Source organism: Phyllobates terribilis, unplaced genomic scaffold (assembly GCF_046119375.1).
Source record: "Phyllobates terribilis strain yellow unplaced genomic scaffold, ASM4611937v1 Scaffold_4__5_contigs__length_816908805, whole genome shotgun sequence".
Classification (NCBI taxonomy): Eukaryota; Metazoa; Chordata; class Amphibia; order Anura; family Dendrobatidae; genus Phyllobates; species Phyllobates terribilis.
This window is the reverse complement of record NW_027362764.1, coordinates 54252422-54272494: the sequence shown is the minus strand read 5'-3', so window position 1 is coordinate 54272494 and position 20073 is coordinate 54252422. Positions and strand designations below refer to the sequence as shown.

The 20073-nt window shown below is 40.8% G+C and overlaps 1 protein-coding gene across 3 annotated transcripts in view; it reads left to right on the top strand.

Moving 5' to 3' along the window:
- Positions 1-20073, top strand: part of LOC141264921 (probable acyl-CoA dehydrogenase 6) — a 190720-nt gene that overhangs the window by 95458 nt on the left and 75189 nt on the right. For 2 of the 3 annotated variants that reach the window (XM_073677340.1, XM_073677339.1), the window contains exon 4: positions 19580-19709. The exons of the other annotated variant lie outside the window; for it this stretch is intronic. In XM_073677340.1, coding sequence (XP_073533441.1) covers positions 19580-19709 — 130 coding nt within the window. The remainder of the gene's footprint in view (positions 1-19579; positions 19710-20073) is intronic. 3 annotated transcript variants of the gene reach the window in all.

The window sequence follows — 20073 nt, the reverse complement described above, 5'->3', positions numbered from 1 at the left end:
GATTCTTTTCTTAATATATCTTAATGACATTATTCTAATACAGAGCTCAAAATCCCCTGCAAAGTCCTAGGCTTAAAAAAATAACATTCTGGGGGCCGTGGCCTGGACACTGAGGATGTAAGGCGCAGGAGTCCCAAGCTCCATGAATGTAAATTCTAAAGCAACTTCTACAGCTACTGGAAGAAAATTTTCGTTGTATTTCCACGTTGGACCTTTTCAGCACCTAGTCGGGATCATTCTGACACCAGACCTGTGGATATCGGACATTTATATCTGAAGATAGTTCCTCCTGAAGCTGGCGGGTAAGCTGAACCCCAGACGAGGGATCTCCCCTGTCATGTCTGCCGCGCAGGACAGCGCGGGAAAATGTCTCGGCAACTCTGCATGAGCCTTGTGCAGCCTATGGGTCTCTGCCCTATTTAACAGATCCCACACCATAACCGGATCTCTGTCACAAACATTCTGACACCCTATAACCGAGACCCAGGGGCATCACAGCAGAGAAATTCACCGTTCTCTCTGGCGGTCTCTGGCTCCACCTGCCCCTGCTGGGATATACTGCGGTCCTCTGCTCCCCGTCATACCGCCGGGTGATTCCCTCATTAGGGGCCCCTCAAATACTGTTTGTGCCCCCTGTCCAGCCATGGTGGGGGTCACTGGACTGCTTCTGTGGATATCCACTGTGGGCTCTGCAGATCACTTACACCGGTCACGGGATTGAGCGTTCCCGCTGCCTTCTCCGGTGTCCTGCACCCCCCCCCCCCCCTCTATCTGGTCCTGCCTATTCTGCCCACCTACGGGTTCAGTGAGGGGCCCTGAGTTGATTGACACCTCTCATGAGGTGATCGGTGGTGGCACAGGGAAGATATCAAAGAAGGAAGCTGGCGGGTCTCCTGCCTGACCCCAGCGCCGGCAAAAGTGAAAGTGGATTGCGGTCCTCCTCTGCTCCAGTGCACACTGCTACTACCTGTGGGAATAACACTTACCTGAGCTGGTCTTCCATCTGGGACCCCTCTGGCCATCTTATGCTCACCCTCTGCTGAACTTCCCGCAGTGACCGCTGTCCTGGAACACCTGCAGTCTCACAGAGCATCTTCTCCTCTGCCGGATCCAGTGTGAAGCGTAGTCTGTACCAGTCCTCTTCTCTGTGGGCATCCTCCCCTCCGGATCCATTGTGTTCATTGCAGTCCATCCTGACCATCTATATTGTCCTGGTCTGGACCTGGCAAGCTCTGCTGGGAGTCTCTAGCAGAATACAGGGGTTGCCTACCTCTCTGCTGCTCTACTTCCCTGCTCCTCTGCTGATAGGGGGAAGCATATACTTCATCCTCTCTCATCATCTTACCAGCAGTATCTTTACTTCTGTGGTTCTTCTCTTCCCAGTCTCTCTAAATTCTGGTTCTGATAGAAATAATACAATTTTAAGGAACATTTTTGAATAAGTGACACTTGAACTCTAAAATTTCTCCCTATTGTGAATCTCCAGAGTTCATAGTCCTCCAGTGATCTGTATTCATAACTCACCTCCAGCTCCCTCTGGGATCCATATTATTTTCCGAAAGTGTGGACCACAACGGAATTTATCGCCAACCTTATGGAACACCGTTATTGTACACTTCCTCTGCCAGTAGGAGCGTCTATGGGATTTCGTCACCCAGTTCCTTCATCCAACGTTTGACACATTGCTGGACCTCGCTATACTACATCATTCCGTTTTCTTAGCTGACAGTGACCTCCGCAGAAGAAGAATTACGACTCCACTGATTTTTCTGCAGCCTGTGTCTGGAATCTCCAATCAGAAACTTCCACAGGTTCGCCATTTATCATCATCCTGACCTGCTCATCTAGTCTATTTCAAGAATCATCTGAACGCGTCGGAACTGCTTGATCACCTTCAGGTATTCTAGTTTCCACCGGGAGCCATTACTATTTCACCTTCATATTCCCTACTGCGATAATACCCGCGTGGATTACAACGCTCATCTCCCTTTTGACACAACATACCCCCTGAGGACTTTAGCTCTACAATTATCTGGATCATTCGGTGACTGACTATATATGGGATAGGAATTATTTGTTTTACAGTGATTCTACTATAAGCTGTGCATTGTAACAAAATTGTCTTGTTGTATTACTACAATTATTGTATTACTTGCTTATATTCCTCAAACTCACTGTTTTATTATAATTATTTTAATTCCATTCCTTAGACCCGCCAAAATGAGTGGCACAAAAAATAAAATTCCCGCCTCAAATAAAACCGCTGACCTCTCCAACAAATCCAAACCCCAGAGAGAAAAACTCTCCCACTCTCAATCGCACTCCTGTGCCTCTTCCTCCAGAACTTCAGATGACCCTACCTATATTAAAAGTCCAATTAAATCCAGATCCCCTCTTAAGAGATGATAGTAAAACCACAACCAAAAATAAAAACTCATTATCTATGCTTAATCCAACCTTCGAAGAAGAGATGGATCTCTCCATCTCAACAAAAAGGAAAGAGCCGAGTGATTGGGGCCACCTAAAAACTTCTTCTCATGAAGTTTCAGAAGAGGAGTTCGTTGACTCCTCCCCTAACCCCAGCCCTGAAAAAAAACGCTTTAAAAAGACTCGTTAGCTTCCCATAACATTCAGTCTCCCAGTTCCAGTCCTAGTATCCATTTTGGAACCAAGGAGAACTCTTTGGCTAACTTTATGGACAATTAACTAGATCATTAAAAGAGAACATGAACCTTGGCTTTGAAAAACAAGCCGATCTCATTCAATCTAACGTCAACATCCTCAACCAAAAATTTGAGGACAATAAAAAAGAATTATCCAGGTAGAGGAAAAAAACGAGATTCTCATAAAAGACAACCAAGACATTCACTCAGAGCTCCGCCAACTAAAGTCAAAAATAGCGGACTTGGAAGACAGAAGCCGCAGGAATAATTTAAAACTGCGAGGAATTCCTGAAAATGTCACTCAAAATAACCTATCTGATTATGTCAAAACAATGTTCAAAAAGGCTCTTCTCTCACTAACTACGATTTAAACATAGACAAGATCCACAGGCTACCTCGTCCATCTTCTATTCCCTCTGACAATCCTAGGGATACTATCCTGAGGATACACTTCTACAATACTAAGGAAAAGATCCAAAATTACATTAAGGAAAACAAATCTTTTCCAGACCCCTATGGCCACATCAAGGTCTTAACCGACCTCTCTAGAGAAACCATTGAAGGTAGAAAAGCATTTAGAGAAGTCACAGCTTCTCTGAGAAGTAAAAACATACTTTACAGATGGGGTTTTCCTCTAAAAATCCTGATACTCTTCAGAGGTAAAACAATTCCGATCTTCACTCCTGATGAAGGAATTAACTTTATTGCTTCTCTCAAAGAAAGCTCTTCCCCATCGGTCAAACGCTAAATGGTTTAATCTGAAATCCTTGTCTTCTTTACAATATTTTTCTTGATCCTAATAGGTTTCATGGTGTGAAATTGTTCCACGTTATGTTATACTTTCAGAACATGGTATAATAATTATTTAATAAAATCTAAAAAAAAGAAAAAGAAAAGATAAATATATATATACTGTGTGTGTGTGTGTGTGTGTATATGTATGTATATATATATATATATATATATATATATATATATATATATATATATATATATAAAAAAATAACAATTTTAATCATTTTATTATACCTTGATTTCTTCATCCTCGGATGTTACTTTCATGGTCCTCACTCACGAACTTTCCCCACAAAGAAGTAGAACCCTCCGCTGGGCTGGGTTCCTTCAGGAGGACTTGATTTAAAGTTTATATTTAAAGTTTATACTTGTGATTTGTGATTCATTAATATTCTCACTGTTATTTACTTTTGTAATCAATGAATATTTGATTATATTGTCTTGGTCTTTGTATTTTATTTGTTGCCTTAATATTCACCCTAAAATCTAATCCATCAAACCTGACTATCCAGACTCCCATTATCATCTCACATAACAACCAAAGAACTTAATCTAGTATATACCACCTTGCACCTACTACACCATGAGTATTAAATTTTTGTCATATAATGTGAGAGGCCTAAACTGCCCAAAGAAAAGACATTCCATTTGGAAGGAAATCAGTAACAGTCACGCAGATGTGACATGTCTCCAGGAAACAAAATTTTCACAAATAAACCACCCAATATTTTCCCACAAAAATTTTCCCAATATTTTTGAATCCTTAAATCCAAAAAAAATAGCGGGAGTTGCCACAATAATAAAAAGTTTGATTCCCTTTAAACTGATAGAAAAACACAGTGTTACCTCGGGCATATATCATATCTTGATCTGCTATCTGAATAATCAATTGAGTACCATTGTTAATATTTACACCCCTAATAATAGACATATTTCTTTCTTGGACAAATTAATGAGAAAAGTCCAGTTAGTTAGAAAAGGTGTCTTAATTCTGTGAGGTTACTTTAATATAGTCCCAGATGGTCACTTAGATTAATCTTCCCCAACTCGCCATACCGCCGCCACTCTCAATAATTGGATCTTTAAAAATGAATTTTTCGATGTTTTTCGGTGTATCAACACTACGTCTGTCGAATATACCCATTTTTCTGACGTGCACCAATCCGCATCTAGAATTGATCTTATTATTACTGACGTGTTTTCTCTCCCTAAATTTAAGAAAGTAACAATTCTTCCAAGAACGGTCTCCGACCACTCACCAGTTGTGTGCGAAATCTCTTTAAGACCTAATCTCCAGAATAAAATCTTGTGGAAATGCAACGCCTCTCTTTTACAAAATCCCAATTACATGGAAGAAATTGATTCCTCCCTAAAAAATTTCTTTATTGACAACTGTACTGAGTGAATGGACCCTTTCATCTGTTGGAATGCTCATAAAGCATTTATGAGAAGGGTTCTGATGCAGATCTCGTCTAGACATAAGAAAAAATATAGAGCTAAACTAACTTCTTTGCAATCTCAAATAAAAACCAAAGAAGACCTCCAACTCAACTCATCCTCTCCCTCCTTATTAATACAAAAGGAAATTTTCAATCTCAGACAAAATCTAAAACACGAAATTTTCTCCTCTTATGACTCAATGATTAAATCTTTTAAATACAACTTCTATACCTCTGTAAACAAACCAACTAGATTCATGATGCGTCGTCTAAAATCCAACGGACTAAAAAATATAATTGATAAAATCACTTCTTCTAATGGGGTTCCCTCATATCACCCGAAAGAGATTGCGGACATTTTTGCAGATTACTATTACAAACTGTATAACTTACACCTCAACCCTCTTTCTCCCCAACCAAATAAAAATGATATTGACTCATTCCTTTCATCCGCCAATCTTCCCAAAATTAACCCTAATGACTTGGATCAATTAACCGCCCCGTTCTCCGAAAAAGAAATTGAGGATACCATCCAAAATCTAAAAAACCATAAAGATCCTGGCCCTGATGGTTTTACTAACGAGTACTTTTAACAAACACTTGATCCCAAAAATGACCCAAATATTCAACTTAGCCTCTTCCCAAGGATCTTTCCCTGCAGAAATGCTTAAAGCCAACATTATATTAATCCCCAAATCTAAAGACGAATTAGATCAGGTCAAAAACTTCAGGCCAATTTCACTGATTAATACAGACCTTAAAATTTACTCTAAAATTTTAGCAAGTAGATTGAAAAATTCCCTCCCATACCTTATAAACAACGACGAAATTGGTTTTATTGGTGGCAGACAGGCAACGGAAGGAACAAGGAGAATTATAAATATTATTAAATTGATCAATTCCTCGAAGCTTCCCGCAATTTTCCTTACCCTTGATGCCGAAAAGGCTTTCGACAGACTGAACTGGAGCTATTTAAATTCAACACTCCTTAAATTCGGCTTTAACGACAAGTCACTTCTTTTTATTTCTGCTCTCTACTCAAATCCTAGCGCTAGTATCTACGTAAACAATCATCTCTCAAAGCCATTTACTCTATCCAACGGCACCAGACGAGGGTGTCCGTTATCCCCTCTCCTTTTTGCTCTTGCAATGGAGCCTCTAGCTCAAACAATAAGGGACAATCCAAAAATATCTGGATTCTCGATTCCTTCTCGTCAATATAAAATCGGTCTTTTTGCGGATGACCTTTTCTTGACTCTCTCTGATCCTGTCAATTCTATTTCTGAACTCCCCAAAATACTCAACGCATTTTCAAAAATCTCATATTTCAAGATCAATGAAAACAAATCTAAAATTCTGCATTTCAATCTCAATGGCCACTCCATAGATAAAATTAAAAACCTCTCATATTTTTCTTGGTCAGAAAATGAACTCCCGTATTTAGGTATCTCAATTACCAAAAATATTAACTCTATGATCTCTCTCAACATTGATAACTTAAGCACTACCATAGCTAAGGATTTACTGGTCTTGGGTAATCATGATCTTTCGTGGCTGGGTAGAATATTAATAATTAAATCTATTATCCTTCCCAAAATTCTATATCTTTTTAGAACACTTCCTCTTACTATTCCCTCCTCCTTATTGAGACTACAAAACCAAATTAATTCCTTTATCTGGAATTATAAAAAAGCTAGAGTTCCTACTAACATCCTACAAAAAAAATACAAAATGGCGGCGCCAGTCTCCCTAACATTACAGCTTATTATTTGGCCAACTTCATCAAACAGAGCTCTTACTTGTTCATTCCTGATAATCCCCCTTCCTGGTACAACCTGGAATTACACCAAAATAATAACTCCCCTCCTTGTGACTTATTATATAAACAATTCTTTAAAAACTCTTCCATCCACCCTAATAACCCTATTTTCCAAGCTACAATTTCCACTTGGGAAAAGATTTCAAAGCCCAGAAGGAAAGCAAAAAAACCTCGACATCATTAAAACTCTTCCCTTATTCATAGCTTCTCTTAACAACTCCCTAATCCCCTCTCATTGGTTGAATCTTGGCCTTAAAAAAATAAAAGATTTATACAACGGTGATAATATCTGTTTATATACTGAGTTAAAAGCCAGATTAAAGCCCCCGTCTCACATAGTGAGATCGCTGCTGTGGGACGGTTTTGGTGACGCAACAGCGACCTCACCAGCGATGTCGCTATGTGTGACACTTTGCAACGATCAGGCCCCTGCTGTGAGGTCGCTGATCGCTGCAATGTGTCCTGGACCATTTTTTGGTCGTTGCTCTCCCGCTGGTCAGCACACACCGCTGTGTGTGACCAGCGGGAGCAGCGATCAGGCTGGCAACTATGGTAAACATCGGGTTACTAGGGGCACACGCGCACCTAGTAACCCGCTGTTTATCATGGTTACGAGCCTGCTACGGTGAGCGGTAACCTCCCGCTCACTGTAGCAGAGTGGTAACCATGATAAACAACGGGTTACTAGGAGCGCGTGTGCCCCTAGTAACCCGATGTTTACCATAGTTACCAGCCTGCTTCTGCTTCAGCAGGCTGGTAACCAGGAGCAGGACATCGTGGAAAGATTCTTTCCACGATGTCGCTGCTCCCCTGATCGTTGGTGAGCCTGCCTGTTTGACAGCTCACCAGCGACCACATAGCGACGCAGCAACTATCCCTGACAGGTCGTATCGTTGTCGGGATCGTTGCAGCGTCGCTAAGTGTGACGGGGCCTTTAGCCTACCTACATCTGACTTTTTTTCATTTTGTGATCCTAAAAGACTATATAAAACAGTTCTTAATCAATAAACCAAAACTCTCCGAACATTCAGTTAAACTCCTTTGCAATATTAACCACAACCTGTTTTGGGACACAAAAAATTTATATTCCTGGTTTAACAACGACATTGAATTCGTTGAAAATTCATACTTCGCCAAATGGGAATCTGACTTAAAAATTTCTCCAGATTTAGACCAATGGGAAGACGCTATAAATTACTCCTACTCTTCTACTCTATCAACATCTCTTCAAGAGTCTTATTATAAAATTTTGACTAGATGGTATTTCACCCCCTCTAGATTATCCCATATTAGTTCTGAATCATCTCCATTGTGTTGGAGAAATTGCGGTATTAAAGCTGACCTATTACACATCTTCTGGTCCTGTCCGAAAATCAAAACCTTATGGGATCAAATCTCTTCCCTCATAAACAGATTACTCAAGAGGTCACTAAAAATCACCCCACAGATGGTCCTACTATCTATTGACTTAGAAACTCTGGAACCTCATTGCAGACGTCTCCTCATACACATATTTCTTGTTGTCAAAAACTCATTGGCCTTCTTCTGGAAGAAAACCGACATTCCCAAATTATCAGATATTATCGACAAAATCTCTACACACAGGGAATTTGAACTTAGATTTGCTATTATAAATAATTATCTGCTTAAACATACCAAGAAATGGGATCTTTGGTCTGACGCTTACTCTTAAAACTCCTTTGCTTGTAAAAGAAGATTTGTACTTTGTTATTGGGTGAATATTGATTGTTTATTATTTGTAATTGTTCTTTAATGATTACTACTAATGTACTAAGGTATCATGTTCTGGATACTACACCTTCACTTTATCATCTCTGTTTGCTTTTTTGTCCTCCCTTATCCCCCCCCAATTCCCCCCTTTTTTCTTCCCAACAGTTCTCTCCCCCTCCCATTCTCCCACCGCTCCCTCACTCCCTTATCCTTTCCCCTGTTTTATAAAAGATTATCAATAAAAATTATTGGAAAAGGGAAAAAAAAATATTCTAACTGCCTGCAGCCACCACTAGAGGGAGCTCAGGAGCTTACTGCATACTGTGTTATCATTGAGTTCAATGTATAAGCCAGATGCAGTAATCTCCTGAGCTCCCCCTTGTGGTGGCTGCCGGTAGTTATTTTTGTAAACCCCTATGTATGCAGGAGATTTGGAGCTTTGTATCAGAAAATCAAACTGCTAAAAAATGTTATTAAATTGATCAATGATTAAAAAATATATATATATATATATTGTATATACTGTGTGTGTGTGTGTGTGTGTGTGTATATGTATGTATATATATATATATATATATATATATATAATTTTTTTTTTTTTTTTGCTTTGAGAGTAAATTTATTTTAAATATCACAATTCAGACCAATTATCTAAAATTGCCTGTAAGTTATATAGAATGTAAAAAATGGGAGTAAAAATCATTTTCACACAAAAAAATTAATAATCCTAATAATTTTGTCCACCTCATAAAATTAGCTAATTGCCACCTCACTGGCTGCTGCGTGGACTTTATAGCAGACTAAATGAGGATGATTGTCCGCAATGATCAGTGAAAGGTCAGATTTTTCCAAAGAGACTGAGTCAGGAAAATAATAATAAAAGCAAAACTTTCCCCTTTGTGGTGCGCAGTTCTTTTATGGTTGTCATTTATGCATTTGACCTCGAAACGCGTTTCATTCATTCGTTTCTGTTGTCACTTTCTTGTACAATGTTCTATCATTGAAGAAGAAATTGATTTTATGGAGTTCACGGTGCTGGGATTTTGCTTTATTGTGTTTAGCGGATGATGGGAAAATCCATTTGCTTTTATGTAGCGGACTGGTTTTACCTTCTGTGTGTGATTTACTACAGAGCGTGTTGGGTAACGGCCAGCGCAGCGGCAACCGGTCTCCTGCTCATTCGTCTTCTTGTACCTCTTCACTTTCATCCTTGTTATCTTCAGCGTGCAGAATCCTATAAAAAAGGCCGCAACCTGATATAAATGTATCTCTACAGCAAGGATGGGTACACTGATCTTACCATGCCAAGGGGAACTACAAGTCCCTGCATGACCCACCATTTGGGGTTTTTTTAGGAGGAATTTTTATGGATCTAAGTCAGCCGTTTTGTTGGATTCTGAAGTAAGGGATAAACTAAACTCTTATGTGTGCCACTTCCCATTCCTGTCCCACTGCCGCATCAGTCGTCCAATCGGCTCATCTTCTTGCTTCTCCACCAAGGATGGGCACACTGCTCTTACCGGTACCCGGGGAACTCCAAGTCCCTGCATGACCCACCAAGTGTTCGAAATCAGTGTGGACACATTGATAGACTGTAGTATAATTTCCAGAGACAGTGCACTTCTGAGCCAGGGGTGCACAAACTTTTCTAGTTCAAGGGTCTAGAGAAGATCAAAATCGATTTGTAAAAAATAAAATTTCCACAAAAATTCACATCTGAATTTTTGGGGTTTAAATTTAGCCATTTCGCTGGATTCTGAAGACCAGGGAGGGGTAAAATAAACTCTTGGGTGCACCACTCCGCATTCCTGTCCCACTGCCGCAGCAGTCCTCCAATCGGCTCATCTTCCGGCATCCTTCTTCTTGACTTTTTTTGGTCTTTTCTCTCCTGGTGCTGCCGTTCACTAGACCCCACGCGGTCACATGGGGTGCAGCACATGTTACTAAAATCAATGATGGGCAGTGCCAAAAGAGAGAAGACCCGGAAGGTGTAGGTAGGAGAAGAAGGCTGAAAAGAACCGAATCAGAGGAACGGGGAGAGGAAGGACAGTTATGTGGAGGGTTGGGCTGAGGGGAGTTTCAGAATTATTTTTTTTAAACCCCTACCTGGCACATTAGATTTACGAGAATTAATTCAATGCAAATTGAGCGAATGTGCCCAAAATCAAATTTTGTGAGACTCGCTCAACTCTACGAGGGTCACATTGTCAGACTGCACCAATCCTTAGGGCCATGATAAAACTTAAAGGGTTATTTATTTATTTATGTTACTCACTTATACAGCGCCATTACAGACATTATGGGCACTGTCCCCATTGGGGCTCACAATCCACATTCCCTATCAGTATGTCTTTGGAGTGTGGGAGGAAACCGGAGAACCAGGAGGAAACCCACGCAAACACGGGGAGAACATACAAACTCCTTGCAGATGTTGTCCTTGGTAGGATTTGAACACAGGGTTATTACCATCTCCGTACGTGATGTTGCATCGCTAGCATATGCCATCTCTTAATGATCGCTGGGGTCGGACCTCTAGAATCCCACTAATCCTGAAAATTAAGAGACAGGAACACAGCATCCCTCCATCCCTGCTGGGCTGTAATCCAGGCCATCGAGCTGTGAAGGTTGTGCTGCCAACTCCATTCACTTAAAAGAAGCTGCGGTCCAGCAGGTGGGTGTTACCACCCAGGTGCAGAGGAAAAATAATGAGGGGATGCAGCACTGCGGATGGGTGGGGTTCTCGAGGTGAAACGCCAGCGATCATTAAAAGGTATTTAAAGTATTTCCTAACACTAAAAGTTAGGGGATAACTTTCTGGTGGACACAGATCCAGGGAACATGTCTCCAATGTCGTGAAGGGAGGAAATGGGGGTCAAAAACAATTTTATAAAACATGCCTTTCCTCATCTATCCTTACACCTCTTACACGCAGCTCCTCAGTTCTCCGTCATGTACTTGTGCTGAGGCCTCTCTGAGGGCTGTGATCGGCCTGACATGGCCACATAGGGGTCAAAATAAATCTGGACTTGATTGATGAATTTGTGCAAATCAAATACTGAAAAATTAGAATTTTGATGTATCCGAAATTCTCCAGAAATTCATAACAAATTGGATTAATTTTTTAATGGATTCACTCATCTCACCTGAGATTTCAGTCAGTGCTTGTATTCTTCATGACATTACATTTCTGTGTTCTTAGAACCTTGTGGGTCATTTTCGTTCCTCCTGTCAATGGGGCGTGTCCAAGCATCGCCAGCACTGATTGGATAATGTCAGATGGGGCAGGGACACGCCCCTAACTAGTAACGCCAGTCAGGAGGAATAACAGAGGAACGGCACCACACAAGCTTCTAGGAAACATGCTCCGAGTAAGAGTATCAGTGACGGATCATCGTTAACAATGTAAATTTACATTTATTTTACAGACTCCCCAAAGAGCCACGAATACAATGTGACTCTCTGCTCAGGGTCACTGTGTATCATACAGACGTGATCCTCTGCAGATTATGGCTAATACATTGATGAGGATTACAGGAATGTGTCAGGTTATTCATAGATACATTGTATAGAAAACTGAAGATGCCAATGGTAATTACTGGATTATGTAGGAAAATATAGAGACTGCTATAAATCCTGACCGCTATTTACCTCTAAGATACAAAAGTGACCCAAAAATATATCCGGAAATGAATAGACCAATACATTTTCTACTACAACCTGATAGACGTATGGATGATAAAAAGATAGATGGAGGGAGAGATAGAAAGATAATGGATAGAAAGATGGATGATGATGATGGATGGAAGGATGAAGAGATAGAATTTATCGATGGATGGATAGAAAGATGAATAGATGGATGGATGATAGATGGAGAGATAGAAAGATGGAAGGATGGACAGATGATAGAAAGATGGATAGATGGATGGATAAAAAGATGGATGGATGAAGAATGGATGGATGGAGAGATAGAAAAATGGATGATGGAAAGATGGATGGATACATAGAAAAATGAATAGATGGATAGAAAGACAGATAATAGATACAGTGGATACGGAAAGTATTCAGACCCCTTTAAATTTTTCACTCTTTGTTTTATTGCAGCCATCTGGTAAATTCTAAAAAGTTCATTTTTTTCTCATTAAAGTACACTCTGTACCCCATCTTGACTGAAAAAAAAAAGAAATATAGAAATTTTTGCAAATGTATTAAAAAAGAAAAACTGAAACACCACATGGTCATAAGCATTCAGACCCTTTGCTCAGTATTGAGTAGAAGCCCCCTTTCGAGCTAGTACAGCCATGAGTCTTCTTGGGAATGATGCAACAAGTTTTTCACACCTGGATTTGGGGATCCTCCGACATTCTTCCTTGCAGATCCTCTCCAGTTCCGTCAGGTTGGATGGTGAACGTTGGTGGGCAGCCATTTTCAGGTCTCTCCAGAGATGCTCCATTGGGTTTAGGTCAGGGCTCTGGCTGGGCCAATCAAGAATGGTCACAGAGTTGTTCTGAAGCCACTCCTTTGTTATTTTAGCTGTGTGCTTAGGGTCATTGTCTTGTTGGAAGGTGAACCTTCAGCCAAGTCTGAGGTCTAGAGCACTCTGGAAGGGATATTCATCCAGGATCGCTCTGGACTTGGCCGCATTCATCTTTCCTTCAATTGCAACCAGTCATCCTGTCCCTGCAGCTGAAAAACACCCCCATAGCATGATGCTGCCACCACCATGTTTCACTGTTGGGATTGTATTGGGCAGGTGATGAGCAGTGCCTGGTTTTCTCCACACATACCACTTAGAATTATCACCAAAAAGTTATATCTTCGTCTCATCAGACCAGAGAATCTTATTTCTCATAGTCTGGGGGTCCTTCATGTGTTTTTGAGCAAACTATGCAGGCTTTCATATGTCTTGCACTGAGGAGAGGCTTCCGTCGGGCCACTCTGCCATAAAGGCTCGACTGGTGGAGGGCTGCAGTGATAGCTGACTTTGTGGAACTTTCTCCCATGTCCCTACTGCATCTCTGGAGCTCAGCCACAGTGATCTTGGGGTTCTTCTTTACCTCTCTCACCAAGGCTCTTCTCCCACGATTGCTCAATTTGGCTGGATGGCCAGGTCTAGGAAGACTTCTGGTGGTCCCAAACTTTTTCCATTTAAGGATTATGGAGGCCACTGTGCTCTTAGAAACATTGAGTAATGCAGAAATTCTTTTGTAACCTTGGCCAGATCTGTGCCTTGCTACAATTCTGTCTGAGCTCCTTGGGCAGTTCCTTTGAGCTCATGATTCTCATTTGGTCTGACATGCACTGTGAGCTGTGAGGTCTTATATAGACAGGTGTGTGCCTTTCCAGATCAAGTCCTATCAGTTTAATTAAACACAGCTGGACTCCAATGAAGGAGTATAACCATCTCAAGGAGGATCACAAGGAAATGGACAGCATGTGACTTAAATATGAGTGTCTGAGCAAAGGGTCTGAATACTTATGACCATGTGATATTTCAGTTTTTCTTTTTTAATAAATTTGCAAAAATTTCTCCATTTCTGTTTTTTTTCAGTCAAGATGGGGTGCAGAGTGTACTTTAATGAGAAAAAAAAGAACTTTTTCGTATTTACCAAATGGCTGCAATGAAACAAAGGGTGAAAAATTTAAAGGGGTCTGAATACTTTCCGTACCCACTGTACATTATAGATTGATGATAAATGATAGATAATAGATAGATTATAGATAAATAGAAAGTTCTTGTAGCTGTGATGATTTCACATATAATGTGTTTATTACAAGATTCAGTTACAAAACTGCAGAGTTTTTGGTGATCTGTAGCAGTGGAGTTTCCTGATTTATGCTCTGCACATTGACTTGTTATTTTTCATATTCCCAGTAATTAGCAGTAATTTGCCTGTCAGTACATTATCATTATTACATTATTACGATTGATGCTGTTTCAGACGGATAAAGTGCAGATGATTTCCGTTGGTGACAGTCTGGCCTTTTTACAAGCATCTTGATCCAGGTCCCCTTTCTTGCTTTTTAAAGGGACCATACAGGGCAGGATCCTTTTAAAGAGGACATGTAGGATCTTAGTGAACTTTTGTGCTTTCCATAGAAAATACATTTAAGTTGTATGTTGTGGTTGTTGTCTATCGCTTTCGTCTCCGGTATGTGCTGCAATCACTGTAAGATCATAACCTTTATGTTACAAGGTGAGAAAGTGGCCGGAATCAGAGAAAACTCTGATCCTGACTGTTAAATATTGTGAATGTGCCCACAAATAGAGGGGGCTCACTTTATCCTCACTTTTACAAAGTTTATTGGGGTGAGGAATGCTACCAATTAAACATTAAAACTTTCATAAAAGGAAAACCCCTTTAAGAAAAAAAAATTGAATATGGAACATAAAGATTAAACGTGATTATTGCTAATTAAAAACATTGTTTAAGTAAAAGTAACAAAACATGAACATTTTCACCTATTTTTTTATTACGACCTTTAGGCTAAATTTTAAAACCTAACTTAAAGGTGTTGTGAAATAAATTTTTATGCGTTTTATATAACAAAAATGAATAGAGATCTAATGATAATGTATCAAAACATCATAAAAAATACACAAAAAAAGGATAAAAAAACAAGACATTTCAAAGCAATGTCAGCCCAAAAAATACAAATTGTACCTCTCAGACCAGGGTGAGGCAAAAACGAAAAATATGTTGCAGCCTGAAGACCAAAATGGCTTTTTCCTTGATATATAGTTTTCTTTTTCCATTCCTACGAGGGCACGCACTGTTTGTGCTCGGTGACATTTGTAAATCATTTTCCCCAATCCGCTGAAATGTGTTTGTTTTCGAGGTGATTGAAAAATGATCTTGTTTTCATCCAAAGTTTGTGAATTGCTGATTGTGCATCTGTTAGGAAAGCTCTAAAATACATTTCTATGGGATTAGACGCCAAGGGAAGACGTTTAACGGCATCCGAGCAGCTGCTTTATCTCCGGCGCATCTCGAGAAGGCTCCATGATTATATTCTGACATTGTTTTCCCAGCGGTAAAAGCTTTCATAAAGAAGAATATTCTCCTGTATCGGATGGATATCATCACGCTGTGTCCACATCTTACACACGTGGTCTATGGGTGGTATATTTTAAAAAAAAAACTGTAAAGGAAAGCTTAGAAGAAAAAAGTGAAAAATGATAAAATAAAAATGGTTAACATAAAAAATGTATGAAAATGTACGGCTTTTCAAAATTTACTCCGGGACTGCTCTGATTATATTTGGTAAGGGATGCTGTACTTTGCCTTCAGTCTTCGGGTGCTCCTGGAAAAGTTCTTTCAAAGTGTTTCAAAACTTTTCCACAATACCGCCTCGATGATGGACAGCTAATCGTGGTGGGTTGGGGCCTAGACATCTTCAAAAAACAACTTATTTTGGCAGGGAAGACAATAAAGTATTGCATGGTGGCCATTCAGTTGGGTGTCTCTCTGTTCTGGCCCATAGATGAGTCATTACTAGTGGGAGACCTTTTAGTTTGGAGCCCTTATTCTTTAGGTTCTAGTCTTAAGGCCCCCATACATGTTGGAAAAAGTTGGCCGAACTACCCAATTTTGGTAGGACACACTCTGATAGAGAACACAGGAGCGTTCAGCCAATCGTCCCTTCATGTGGAGGAGTTTGGAAGAGATATGGTATCTGTCAGCTAGAGATGGGCTGATCGATACACGGAACTCCAATCCATCAGTCAGGTCAGCAGTTTATGGCTCCTGGAAGGGAGGATCGTGAAGCTCTTTCCTTCTGGGATCCCCGACGTGGCTTTTGATTAGCTGGGCTGGAACGATGTCATCATTGTGGCATGACGCACAGATGACTAATAAAAAAGATCCCATAAGGTAAGAGATTCGCAAGCCTTCCATCCTGGCCGATGGACCAGAGTCCCAAGAATCGATCTGCCCAACTCTTCTGTCAACCAAATGATGGTTTGGCCAACAGTCATCTAATGTGTATAACCAGCCTTGGCTTGCTTGGTCTCAATTGCAGACAAAACAGCGGAAAGGGAGGTTTCTCTTACAGTAAGCTGCCTCCCAGCCAAGGACGAAGAAGCCTAAACCTGGCCATACACATTAGATGAATGTGGGATGAAAGTTTAAACAGGATCGGCCAACCATCTAATGTAAATGATGACCTGATTCTCCCTCAATGGCGGATGTCAGGGGAAAGAAAGAAGAGTCGGACATTGTGAAATCAAAATGCCTGATTATTTTGTTCTTAAGGTTTGTCGGCAACTTATTTCCTTCTTTTTTTTGAGAACACATACACGCTGGGCCACCGAAGCAGGCGTGTGTCTAGAAGGGTCGGGACAATAAGTTGTCAGTTGAACATCAGCTATGTCAAGAATCTGGTTACCTTAAAGGGGTTTTTCCAAAAATGCAATTTATCCCCTATCCATAGGGTAGGAGATAACGTTCTAATCAGATGGGACCCTCAGCGATACGGAGAATGGGGCTCTGTGGTCCTGGGAACCGGGCGCTGTAGAGCACCATCTTGAATAGAGTGGAGGTGCTCAGGCTCGGCCTTCTCCCCATTCATTGTCTATGGGATTATGAGAAAACCGAGTACAGCGCTCCCGTGTTTCCAACAGTCCCATAAACATTGAATGTGCACGTCCACTCCATTCAAGACGGGGCTCTATAGGGTTGTTCTTGCAATCGCTGGGGATCTAAATAGTTGGACCTCCAGCAATCATCAAGTTATCCTCTTATCTATGAATAGTGGATAACTTTGGGATTTTTGGAGAACCCCTTAAAAAGCAACACTTTCCCCAAGTATCAGTATATAGTTTAATTATGTAAAGAAAAAATAATAAAAAAAGTAAATGTAAAAATAAACAAACTGTATAGTATCTTATTTTTATTCTTTATCGCTCAAAGCGCTAAAACTGACAACTCCCAATACAGTAAAAATAAAAAAATTGGCGCCTATGGATAAATTTCACGTATGCAGTTTTATAAATGGCAGGTGGCGGTTCTGATACAGAATTTGCATTGGGATCCAAGTACAAGTGTCACTTTTATCTTACCCTGAAACTGTAAATTGCATTCGGAAGGGTTAATCCCATTAGCTACTCAGTCAATCATTTCATTTACAAGAGCTCCTGATATCTATGGATATATCGGTGGATGTCTCCTGCTAATTTATGGAAAAGTCTTGTCTTTTGAGAACTGAATGAAAAAAAAATTGCTAATTAAATATCCCGGTCGTGCAGACTCTGTCAGCTTCATTCATGTCCAGAGTTCAGGGCAGTAGGTGCATTGCTGATTCCAGCAGAAAAAAAAAACACCAGGGCCGCCTGACCCGACCCCAATCTACGAGCAGATAATTAGAAATAAAAAAAGACTCCTATCTCCTAACACTCGGATTTTCCTTCCTGTAGGTTTTCGCCAAAAATGTCATGACCCCTTCTCTTTCCATTCACCCACAAAGCAATTTTTGTATTTGTAGATTACAGTTATTCTTGTCTATGGGCGAGGGGGGAAATAACAAGTGTTGCAAGGTGTAACTCGAGAAAAATAGCAGCAGCCCTGTGCGCCGTGCACACTGTATAAGGTGACTTGCATATGGGTTTCCGACCTTACACTTCATGTCCCTCCAAACCGGCACGAAGCCTAAACTTCTGTACATATCGGCATCGGATCAAAGACAGAGTCCCGAAATCCTGGAGGATCCTGTTGCCTTGAGATAAGTTTCCATTGGGCTTCCATATTTTTGATAAAAGAATGGTGCAGTAAAGTGTTCTTTTCCTAAAAAGCACAAGACACCAGATAGAAGGGAACCCGGTGCCAAGAGGTTCTGACAAATGGCTGCTTCAAAAAGATACCACGATATACTAAAGAATACAGGATAGGAACTCTAAACCCCATGTAACAACTAATAATCATTTGCAAGAATAAAAAATGGCGCTGGTAAGTAAAAGGCAAAAAAAAAAGCACGTGAAGTGGAGCAACTGATCAAACTTGGGCAAGGTGAACAAAGAAAACTTTTCCCCAAAATATTGACCCACGACACTGAGTAAAAGTAACCCTCAACCTGACGCATTCAAGACAACTCCCCAAGGCCTTTAAAAGGTCCAATCACCAATTATGGCTGGTGCCCATATACCGCACATCAGGGACGTAACTAAGAGGTGCAGGGGTTGCAATCGGACCCGGGCCGTAGAGCCTAAGGGGCCCAAAAAATCCCTTTGGTCTATATGAAAAGACCAATACTGTTAAATGCTTGCAATAATTGGGGCCCCATTGGAGATTTTGCATTGAGGCCCATGAGCTTCAAGTTACGTCACTGCCGCACATAGATGTGACCACTATCTCTCCCGATTTCCCCATGCACTTGAATACATGGCTCAGAAGGATTTTATATGTTTTCACTGGGGAAAGAAGTGTACGCTGCTGTCAGATCCCTCGCAGTGGATGATCTTCCATGTCGACAAAAGGACCGGGGAAGATACATGGTACCCAAAACCACTGACAGCTTGAATCAGACATTGGCTCCTCTATTGCAGCCAGGTATGTTTTTTACTCTGAAATGCTCAAGCAATTTTAGAGAAAACATACATTGAAAATACTGTGCATCTTAGATGACTAGTCCAAGGCAGGTCCCCGGTGGCTTCATCCCAACTTGTTAGTCCAGCGGAGCAGGGCAGGTAGAACCCAGGCTGATCCCTCATGTGTTCTTTGTGAGAAAGCCACCGACTGACACACTTATCTCAGGCAGAACAATGCAATCCTCAGTTCGAAATTGGACATTGGACAACCATCAGTCACCTGGCGAGCCCAAACATTAGACTGTCGGTCTAAGTCGTCAATATTGGTAGGTTCAGCCGATATTAGTCTGTGTATTGGGGCCTTATCTTACACAAACCAGAAGATAGACTCTCGGCACCCCTCCATGCCAACTTGGCTGCAGACTACCTTCACCTAAACCAAACAATTAACTTTATGAAGCCTATATAGTAGACTAGATATCCTCTGTATTGCCATGGATAGCACGTCAAGGGTTAGAAATGTTTGCCATGGTTTGAACTTTTTAATATGTTTTTTTTTGTTTTCTACAAACTTTTTGATACACTTGTTCTGTTTTGCTTTTTTCTACATTAGAATATGGTGGAATGGGATTGGACTTCTCCTACAGCATTGCTATTGCCGAAGAACTTGGGAATATTAACTGTGGTGGCATACCCATGGCCATAGGAGTTCAGTCAGACATGGCTACACCAGCTCTCACCAGGTGATGTCTTACTATATCTCTGCATTAAAGGAGGCTAGCCTTCACATTATCATATACTACAAGTATTGTCTTGACAGTAGAAGGTTTGGTTTACAAAAATGTCCGATCAATATTTGCAACCTTAAGTTGGTCAAGTATTCTGGTGAAACCCAGGTTAAGATATAGTGTTGGTGGTTTGAAGGCAATACCATTATACAATGGATTATAGTCTAGAAGGGAAAGTCCATGAGGGGTCCCCCAGGCCCATAAGGTCTATGAAGCTCCTTTCCCTATAGCGGTGTTGTGACTGATGTCTACAGCTGTTGATAATTCTGTAAGGAGCTGGACATACTGCCCACGTTCCCCCTCGAAGAACATGCGTATT